We start from the raw sequence: 11200 nt of genomic DNA, 5'->3' as shown, positions 1-11200 counted from the left end.
AATTTATCTGCTGTATTGATGTATTACTATTCTAGTCTCTGTTGATTTATTCATATATCTAATTTCTTCTTCCCTGCTCCTACTCCATTTTCCCTTTTCTTTACTACGCTTTTTATTTTCTTTCTCTCTTGTCTTGCTCTTTTCTTCTCCTAATTTTTTAACTTGCTTCACTTCTTAAATGTAGGGCTTTCTGCTGTCTCCTCTAATCTCCTTTACAAAAAATTTTATTTCATTTTATTTTTTAATTTTCTTTTTGCCTTCTCATTTCTTTTCTCCATCTTCTGTTGTAAACTGTTGTCCTTCCCCTATTTATCCAATTCCTTAACCTTATTTTCTTTATTTAAGCTCAGCATCTACAGATTCTGCCACCCCTATTTTTTTTTCTGGGTGTTTGTTGTTTGTGCCTTTTGGTTTGTTTGTTTTGGTGTGTTTTCTTCCCTTTTTCTTTCTTTCTTTCTTTCTTTCTTTCTTTCTTTCTTTCTTCTTTCTCTTATTCCTCACTGTCATTCTTGCTCTCTTTTCTCTTTCCTAATGATCATTTCTCTGGTGGCAAAAAGCAAGTAATAATAACCTTAAACATAAATGGATTAAATGCTCCAATCAAAAGATATAGGGTAGCTGAATGGATAAGAAAACCTGAACAATATATCTGCTTGTCTACAAGAAACCTACCTCAGAACAAAGGACTCACACAGACTGAAAGTGAAGGGAGGGTAAAAAAAATTTTTTTTTCAGGCAAATGGAAATGAAAAATAAAGCTTGGGTAGCAATACTTATATCTGATAAAACAGACCTCAAAGAAGAGGCCATAACAAGAGATAAAGAAGGCCACTTCCTAATACTACAGGGATCTATACAACAAGAGGCTATAACTTAGGTAAACATATATGCACCTGTGGTCCCTCCCCGGCCCTGATCATGCGCAGATGAGGTCCCTTGGCCTGGCCAGGGCCCTCTTGAAATTTGGGCTGAGGGACCCCCTTCCCCCGAGTGCATGAATTTTGTGCACCAATCCTATACTCTTAGATAAGTAAATATATAATCACCCCCATCCCAAAGGGTAGAGAGATTCGTTTAGGGACAGTTTCTTCAAATCTTTGCTATTTAAACAACTCTCGGACATGGAGAAAAAAAGACAGATGGGCTGGTTCCAAGCAGTCCTGCCCAGGACAAGGGGGCCTGCGCCCCAGTCCTGACCCAGCTACGCTTTTGGGGAGAGGGTGGCTAGTCACCCAGTCAGGCCCACAGCACTCAGCCAAGCTATATTGATTCACCCTCGAAATAGCTGCCTTCATCCCCTCGGCTGGATTGATCCATTTTCTCCCATCTCAGAGGAAGAATGCTCCTGTCCACCCCTCTAAGGGAATGTGGGGACACTGAGGAATGGGGGTGTGTGTTCCCAGCCCAATCCTCACTTGGATGAAGTTAGGGATAAAGCAGCTGGGAGCTAAGGCAAAGGAGAGGCTGGGTGACTTCTGTCCTGGAGAAAACAGGACGCCAGGGGTGGGCGCCAGGGAACAGGGGGCCCTTGGCCATCCCAGTAGATATGCTGAGGGCCCAGAAAGAGGAGTTCTTTGTTTGAGGTGGAGGCTGAAGGGGGAGGTGTTACTTTGAGGAGTGGGTGGTAGGTCTTGGGAGCCCTCAGGGCCTTTGGAGGTCAGATGCCTCCAAGATGCTGACCTGCTGGGTTCGGCTTGGACACGGGGCTCAACCAGGTTGCTCCAGGCCCCTCCGTGGCTGGCCTCGGCCATGAACTGGAGACTTCTGGTCCCTGTGCAAAATGGCACTGTCAGCGACACACCAAGGGAGCTGGGTCTCCCATCTGGTGACTTATCCCGGGGACTGAATGGGCTGTTGATGGCTCCTTGGAGATAATTATTCTTTTTTTGGTTAATCCTCAACTGAGGATATTTTCCCATTGATTTTTAGAGAGAGTGGAAGGGAGGTGAGGAAACAGAGAGAAACATGGATGTCAGAGAATCACATTGATTGGTTGCCTCCAGCACATACCCGGACTAGGGTTGGGGAACCTGCAACCAGGTACGTGCCCTTCACTGGAATCGAACCCTGGACCTTTCAGTCCAGGGGCTGATGCTCTATCCACTGAGCCACACCAGCAAGGCCTAGAGATGGTTGCTCTCAATGCAGGTGACAGTGGGCTCAGCGCTCCAGGGAGGCGAGCGCGATATTGATCAGACAATGATACAGTAACCCGGACTCCAGGCAGATGGCGCCCACAGCACCGCATAGGGACAGAAGGAACCACCCCGCAGCCCATGGGCCTCTTCCTCCCAAGGCGGGACCCTGGGTCTGTTTGCACCCCCACAGGCACCTCTTGGAGCGTCCCTTACCCAATTGCTCCAGAGGGCAGCACTGTTGCCTGTGAGTGAAACCAGGTTAAGTCCCATAAGCACGGACGAGTGGTGCCCAACTCCCCACCCACAGCCATCACAAAGCCGGGTGCATCTCAGGCTGCAGACGACCAAAAGCACGCCCAGCACCTCCGACCTTGTCCCTGGGCCCAGCTTCCTAAGCACTATGGAAAGCAGTGTTGCCAACCAACCACTGTGCTGGTGCTGGAGTGACTCAGCAGAGGCTGTGCCCAGGTTGCGGGCTCCATCCCCAGTAGGGGGCGTGCAGGAGGCAGCCAATCATTGATGTTTCTATCTCTTCCTCTCTGAAATCAATAAAAAAATTTTAAAAAGTAAATAAAAATCAACTTTGTTTAAAAGTATATATGTGTGTGTGTGTGTGTGTGTGTGTGTGTGTGTGTGTGTGTGTGTATATGCATGCAAATGTGCAAATGGAAGGGAGAAAATGCACAATGAGCTAAATAGGGATTTCAGGCAGCACCCACATTTAGGGACATATTTTGCGCAGCACTTGGTGAGTGTGGCCACACAATTTATATCCAGGGAATGAATGAAACTATGGAGCAGAGGAAGGAAGGATAGGAGAACCCAGGAGAGAAATGGCTGCTTAGGTTTGGAAAGTTAAGAATGTCCCAATGACAGACTCCTGGCCACCTCTCCCCGCCCTGCTTCACTCCCCAGCTTCTCCTCAGGCACCTCAAGTCTGTGCTTCTCTCCTTGCTCCAAAGCCCCGAGGAAGTGTTTGCAATAGAAAAGTCCTGTGTTCTGCATTTAGAGAATAAAAGCAAAGACAAAGCAAAACCAAACAATGAAACTGCTCTTTGGTCTCTCCCCAGCACCATGCTGTTTGGGCAGCTTTTCATGGGGCAGCCTTTCGGGGCTTTTGCCTTTGGTCCAGTTTCCCTGGCAGCCAACTACCCTGTGGCTTTTCCTTACACAGTTGGGTGTTACCCAAATCGTGAAGGGACACAGCTTTGGTGCAACACAGGTTTCTCCTCACCCTCTTGGTCCCTGGTGGCCGTCACTCTCAAGCCCACTTCCTAGTTCTTGCCGTTCTCCTGGCGTCCTCTGTACTTCCGTCTTGTAAAATATGCTGCATCCAATTTGTTAATACCAGGTGGATGTACTTTGATTTAGTTGTATTTCCAGTCTGCCTCAGAATGAGATGTACAATAACCTCTGCCTATTTGGACACCATTTATTTCATTTTTTTTTTTTTACCACTTTTTGATTTCTGCTGATAAAACCAGCCAGAGTGACCTCCCTACAGCTCGCAAATGCACAGGGCAGGCTCCCTGCAGGCTCCCACCTGGAACCTGACCCTCCTTCCCAGACTTCCTCAGTGAAGACCCCACTGACCAACGCTGGTTTCACCCCCACCCCTACAGCTGCGGTCACCTGTCACAGGTATCCTGGTCCATTCTCTGTGGACTGTCCTCCACTAGATGCCAGTTCCCAAGGAGAGGACACTCGGTATTTGGGGAATCTGGAACAGCTGGGCTCAACAGTATCCACAGTCTCAGTCTTTATATGTGTCCCTTATGCATAACCATGGCTGCTGAGCCTCCATCCAGCCTGATTCAAGGTCTCATCTCTACGGCCTTCCCTCAGCCCACACACTCAAGGAACCTGGCCCATGAGCTGGCAGAAACACGTTCACAGGCACCCAACCTCTCTGTTCCTCAACCACACACCCCAGCAGCACACTATTTCCCAGAATCCAGGAACTATCACCTCATTTAAGATCTTCCATGCACAGGCAAAACTAATGGGGGGGCACACCAACCACAACTCATCCTCTGAATGTGGAATTATACTGAGACCAAGACTCTCCTTCTGGAAACGTGTATATTGCAGAATGTTCTCACCACTGAAAATACACAGCACTATATCCTAGAGAACCCATGCTACCTCCAGAACTGGCTTGGTGATGGGGTGGGGAAGAGGTGTGCTATATTTTTGATAAAATCAAAGTCGAAAATAATCCCCAAAATGCAAAAAAAAGAGACTCAAAAACTAGTGGGTCAAAGGACTGTGAATGGGTTTGCAGGAGGAAGGATTTTCTATAGGTGAACTCATTTGGGGGCCCCCTAGCATCATGGGGATTCTCCCAGATACAGAAATAAGTTCATCTGCAGCAGGACAGGTGCCTGGGGGATGGGGAAATGCAACCTGGAGAGACCTCTGGATGGAGACAGAAGAGTCTCGACCAGCATATCTCAGGCAGACACGGAACCCAAATCCCTACCAGGGCCTTGCCTGGGGCTCCTCTCTACCAAACCCTCGGAAGGGCACAGTGAGCCCAGCTGCAGTGGGAACAACCAAGGCAAAGGCAGGAAAGAGTGAGGGAAGGTGGGTTGTGCAGGCAGAGGCCCCATCTCAGGGCACCAAGGTGAATGTATGATTTTTTTGGAATCCTCATCTGAGGATATTTTTCCATTGATTTTTAGATAGAGTGCAAGGGAATGGGGAGAGGAAGAGAGAGATTGAGAGAGACATCAATGTGAGAGAGAAGAAAAAATTAGATGCCTCCTACATAGCCCCATATGGGCCGGGATCAAACCTGCAAATTAGAACCACAAAGTCATGCAGTCTTTCTTTCAAGGACTTGGGCAGCAATGCACTATAAGCCAATATTGGTCAAAGAGTGATTTTATGGCATTATGCTGTCCCTCCTAAAGCACATAAAGGTTGGGAACCACACAATATCTGTTAACTCTACCATGAGAGATCACACAATTGTGATTCAAAATCATCCCTGGAAGTGAATATAACCAAAAAAATTAAAGGTACTAAAGAAAAAATAATTTTACTAAAAGATCACAAACCAGAACAGATGACAGAAAGCGGGTTGGTGAATTAGAACCTGGAACAGTTCATCACAGCATAATGTGAGAAGCACATGTCCCTGACAGAGGCAGCACTTCTTAGCTGAGGATGGGTGCCCTGGATGAACCCTGGGTCAGGTGCATTACCTCCTTGGAGATAAATGAAGATCCTGTCAGGAGTGGAGGGATCATAATGTTCTCAAGCACAAGTGACAACACAGAATGCATTTCCCCTGAGCACGCTGGGGTTGGGACTGATACACAGTCTTCAGGTGAGCCAGGAGGCAGAGGTACAATCTCTTCAGCCACAATTCAATCAGGTAGTAGATCTGGGCAATGCACTGCCTTCAAGCTTCATTTGTACTGGAAACATATGAGGAATCTAGAAGAGTGTATGTTCCATTAAAAGGGGTTTAAATTCAGGAAAATAGGTCGGAAAAGGGTTTGCTTCAGTGTTGTTATTTTAAGTGAGAAAAATAAAACGTTCGGTCAACATTTAACACTTCTCTCCAATGTGAACTCTGATATGTTTAGTAAGGTTAGACTTTTGGCTAAAAGACTTCCCACAGTCAGTACACTCATATGGCTTCTCTCCAGTGTGAACTCTGAGGTGTACAGTGAGCTGAGCCCTTTGACGAAAGGACATCCCACATTCTCTACAATTAAATGGCTTTGCTCCAGTGTGAACTCTCTGGTGTTTAAAGAATGTACTTCTTTCACTGAAGAACTTCCCACATTCAGTACACTCATGTGGCTTCTCGCCAGTGTGAACTCTGAGGTGTCTAGTGAGGTGAGCCCTTCGACGAAAGGACATCCCACATTCTCTACACTCATAAGGCTTCTCTCCAGTGTGAACTTGGAGGTGTTTATTGAGTGCACTTCTGTCACTGAAGAGCTTCCCACATTCAGTACATTCATATGACTTCTCTCCAGTGTGAACTCTGAGGTGTCTAGTGAGGTGAGGCCTTCGACGAAAGGACTTCCCACATTCTCTACACTCATATGGCTTCTCTCCAGTGTGAACTCTAAAGTGTTCAGTGAGGCGATACCTTTGAGGAAAGGACATTCCACATTCAGTACACTCATATATCTTCTCTCTAATGTGTACTCTGAGGTGTACAGTGAGGTGAGCCCTTCGAGGAAAGGATATCCCACATTCTCTACACTTATAGGGATTTTCTCCAGTGTGAACTCTCTGGTGTTGTTTGAGGTAAGACTTATCACTGAAGGACTTTCCACAATCACAGAACTCATATCGCTTGTCACCACTGTGAACTCTCAGGTGTCTAATAAGGTTATATTTTAGGCTAAAAGACCTCCCACATTCAGTACACTCATATGGCTTCTCTCCAGTGTGAACTTTGAGGTGTTCAGTGAGGTGAGCACTTTGACGAAAGTACTTCCCACATTCTTTGCAGTCATACAGCTTTTCTCCAGTGTGAACTCTGAGGTGTACAGTGAGGTGAGCCCTTCGACGAAAGGACTTCCCACATTCTCTACACTCATACAGCTTTTCTCTAGTGTGAACTCTCTTATGTCGATTGAGGTTAAAGATTTGTCTAAAAAGTTTCCTACATTTGTTACACTCATAAAGCAGTTCTCCAGAACACACACCCAGGCACTGAACAACTTTCAGGTTGTGGCTTGCAGCAATTTCACATTCACCCCACTGGTGATGACTTTTTCCCCTGTGAAATTCCTGTGAAATCTCACGGCCACAGGGTAGCTCCTCAGTGTTGATAGTGGTGTGGTGCTTAGGAATATCAGAGTTGTATTGCAAGTCTTCCCCATACTCCCTGCTGGTTGAGGGCACTGTAGATAAGTAGAGGCTGGAACTGCTCACAAAGGAAGCCCTATCCATAGCTTGTTTCCAGGGCTCCTCTCCACATTCATTCCTCTGTTTCTTTTGAGGATTTGAACTGAAACAAAAGTCTACAACACATGAGTCACTACAGAATGCTTTCTGCTCAAAATATGTTACATGAGATCCAGTCAGGTGCAAAATACCTTTTAACACAGAGAAACACTGCTTACACAGAGGGATCTTCCGGGTGATTGGAGCTGTCTTAGAAGTCCTGACCTGTGACTCTCCTTTTATAGACACACTCTGATCAGAACAGGCCTCATCACCATCGATTTTATGCCAACATCCTGAAAAGTGAGAAAGGGTAAGGAAATGAATGTTGAATGTAGTGACAGGGGGAAGTCCCGTTACAAAAGTGTGTTACACATCACACATTGGTTCCATGCAATTGTCTGAAAATAAGAGATGTGCAGGAAGGATTAATAAGAGGCTCTTGTGACTTTCTGCGCTAATGAAGATCACAACACAGGGAGGCCTCACCAGAAATATGACACAAACATGGCAAGTACCACATGGATTAGAATATGGACCTTCAGCTAATCCTTCAACTAAGAAAACTCAGCACAGCTTGTCTGCTGGGGACTGGGGCGAGCTGTGCACGACATTGGCTCCATCTTACTCCAAGTAAAATTCAATAAAGGAGTAGCTGGTTTTGAGGACTACTTAGCACATATGTGCACGTCATAACACATGCGCAAGTCAATGTTGCAGAATACTGCAGAGTCACCAATGCAGAGAAACAGCTGATGAAGAAGTGAGCAGTCAGCACTGGGCCAAAGCAACACAGCTTGCTATAGTATTCAGGGAAGAAAATATTACAAACATCTGAATGGGGGCCTTACAAGAACAGCCCATGGTTCATGTATGTAAAGATCATAACATGGCACAAACTGCTACAAAGAACCTTTACCTAGAGAAAGAGTGCAGAAGTTGAAGTCATGCATGTGGACACTGTCAGCCTCCCATGAAGAGAAAGTGCAAGCTGGGACCCATTAAGCTCACTGCAAGATTCCTGATTTTCAGTTTCCTATACTTTTTGAGGTAACAGATGATAGGGATGTTCCTGGAGTCCTTTGCTCAGAGCTCCCCATCCAGTTCATCCCTGGCAGCCACACCATGTTTAACAGAACAGTGGGGGAAAGTAGCAGAGGCCATGTTCTGGCTGTGGGAGAGAGAAAGCTATGCCTGAGGAATAAAGGAAGTGAGGTCATCACCTCAGGACACTGGGAGAATGTGAAGGTCTTACCTACAGATGACCCAAGTGCAAACACTTCCAGCATCACATTGCAGTACAGAAGTCCCTGAGTCTCAACAAGGATCCCCCATTCTTCCTGAGAGAAGGCAATGGCCACGTCCTCAAAGTTCATATCCTGTCATAATGGGGACAGTACAGCCTATGATCAGATTCACTCCTAAGTTTATAAGTTGTCATACTCCCCACCCTCCACACCCATCTTCTCTTTCCACTCTACATATTATGTTAAATACCAAGCTTTCATCCTATGAAAGCCACTGTCTTCTTATATTTCTGCTGATATTTTTCTTCCCACAATTATGGCAGTTGAGCAGATTGAAGATACCTGAGCTCTGGAACTCCCATGTATACCACACTGCTCTTATCCATAGAGTGGGTGTCAAAAACAGGTTAGAGAGGGATGTTGATGATAAAAACAGTGTGAGTAATTTGATACTGGTCTCTTCAGGAAATAGACTTGTAGTCCTTCTGATTGTTCCTTGAAGACACCAAAAACATGGCATCATACTTCATCAGCTTGATCCCAACCCCAAGGTATGAGGCCATCGCTTTCCACTACCTGCTGCACATAGTTCTTTGAACAACTCTTCTCTCACACAGCTTCTTTCCCAGAGGCACAACATCAAAGGTAATGCAAATTTTCCATGGCGTGGATAATTTTTTTTCTAATCACCTTCTTTTCCAAAATTACAGTTCACACAACCTCCATAATCTATTTCTCTCTTACCCTTCTTCCTTACCCATGGCAGTGGAGATTTACAGGACTGGGTAACACTGATGAATGCTATCTCATTCCCATCAACCAGTGTGTCCCCTAAGCTCTTAACCTAGAATGTAGCACCCAAACCCCTCTCTATACAGGCAATTATCCTAAAATTCACCTTATTGTTACATCCAGGGACCACCATAAATAGACTCTTCCTTCATTCACTCTTTTGTCACTCTCATGGTGCTGTGGCCATGAATTCACATTCACTCTCCAAGTGCACATCACTCTTTATACCACACCTCTCTCAAACCTGCAACCCCCACATTCATCTCCTGGCCTTTTACTTATTACTCAGCATGTATGGTCCAGAGGATGGTTGCCAAATTTAATCAAGATCAAGCATTGCACAGACTCTGATAGTCCACACTCAAAGAGACAGCCTTGAGTCCTGCTATGTATACCTCTCTCCATGACTGTTTTTTTCCTTCAACCTCAACTATTAAGAACAATAATCAGATCTCAGATATCCATATCCCACCTCCTGTGATGCTGCACTTGATGTCCCTTCACTAGTTACAGCCAACATCCCTCCCTTAACCTTCACTCAAGACCCAGCCCTGATGGCCCTCTGCACTATGCCCAGTGAGTCTCACAGAGGACCACTCAATCCTCTTAGCTAATCCACAAGACTGACTGCAACTCCCCACAGCCAGGACACAGCAAGGGTCACAACAAAATCCTGGTGAGAGTTTAGAAAAGTTATGTACCAGCCCTAGTCTCATCTTGTTTGAATTACTCTTTGGCCTTCAATTAATCTCAGGTCCACTGATCTTTTAAAGGTATTGGCCACTGCAAAACCATTATCTAGCCCCCACACTCTACAGGACAACTTCTGTCCCTATACTGTGTTGTGAAATCCACGTCTCATAAATAGTGGCCACAGCAAGAAAGCCAGTCCTCAGGCTCACTGTCCTTTCTGAGCTACTACTACCATTACCAACCTTACCATGATTCCCTGTATTAAAGTGATGTACGGTCCTGGCTGATGTGTCTCAGTTGGTTGAGCATAGACCCATGCACTGGTGAGGTCACATGCCGGGTTGTGGGCTGGATCCACGGTAGAGATTGTGCAGGTGACAACCAATCCTTGTTTTTTGCTCATCCCTGTTTCTCTGTCTCTCTCCCTCTCCCTTTGTTTCTACATTTAATATCAATAAAAATATACATGTATTTTAAAACATATACCTGAGGGTTCCTGATTCAGCTCACTTCTCACTCCCAGCCTTTGCACATTCTGGACCCTGTCTGGAGGACCTCGCACTCATTACAATGGTTTCCAAATACAAGGTCCACGTTATGAAGCCCTAGTCGTGGTATTAGGATTCTGGGCTTAGAGTCTGTTCAAAGTACCTAGGTTAGTGGGATACAAGAGTGGCTGATAGTCCAAGGACTCCACTATCTCAGAGGCCAAAAGGAGGTGAGGCTCTGAAATAAGTTCACAAACCTGTACACCTAATCGATTCTGTATTTTCAGAAATTTGTGGAAAGATAACGGTCTGTTGTGAGCCTGGCCACCGCCAGGCTCTATGGGCTCAGGCTGCTCAGTGTCTTTGCCCAGCCCAGAGGCCAGGTGCCCTCCAGATGCCTGTATTACATCAGGGCTCAGTCCTCAGGGCTCACTCTTGCCAGTTAACTTATCATTTACAGGACTTCCCCTTCCTGTCCACAGCTGCTGTCCTCTGTCTTCTAGTCTGTTCTTCCTCTGAGCAATGTTAGGAAAAGTTAGAACCCTGCCTCAGAAAATGTCCCTTTTTTTCACAACCATCTATGCTCCCAGCCTCGTGCAAAACCACACCTCATCTTTGTTTCCTTTAGACCAGCAGTTCTCAACCTGGGGGTCGAACGACCCTTTCACAGGGGTCGCCTAAGACCATCGGAAAACACATCTATAAATACATATTGTTTTTGTGATTAATCACTATGCTTTAATTATGTTCAATTTGTAACAATGGAAATACATCCTGCATATCAGATATTTACATTACGATTCATAACAGTAGCAAAATTACAGTTATGAAGTAGCAACGAAAATAATTTTATGGTTGGGGGTCACCACAACATGAGGAACTGTATTAAAGGGTCGCGGCATTAGGAAGGTTGAGAACCACTGAA

The 11200-nt window shown here is 45.7% G+C and overlaps 1 protein-coding gene across 4 annotated transcripts in view; it reads right to left on the bottom strand.

Moving 5' to 3' along the window:
• Nucleotides 1–5161: 5161 nt before the first annotated feature.
• LOC102255912 (zinc finger protein 501-like) overlaps nt 5162–11200 on the bottom strand; it is a 39367-nt gene continuing 33328 nt past the window's right edge. For 2 of the 4 annotated variants that reach the window (XM_014545334.1, XM_014545337.1), the window contains one exon: nt 5162–7351. In XM_014545334.1, coding sequence (XP_014400820.1) covers nt 5697–7351 — 1655 coding nt within the window. In that variant the 3' untranslated portion in view covers nt 5162–5696. The remainder of the gene's footprint in view (nt 7352–11200) is intronic. The other 2 variants (XM_014545335.1, XM_014545338.1) reach the window with 2 other exon arrangements.

Source organism: Myotis brandtii, unplaced genomic scaffold (genome assembly GCF_000412655.1).
Source record: "Myotis brandtii unplaced genomic scaffold, ASM41265v1 scaffold400, whole genome shotgun sequence".
NCBI lineage: Eukaryota > Metazoa > Chordata > Mammalia > Chiroptera > Vespertilionidae > Myotis > Myotis brandtii.
The sequence above is the reverse complement of the archived record's forward strand: the minus strand, read 5'-3'. Positions and strand labels throughout refer to the sequence as shown.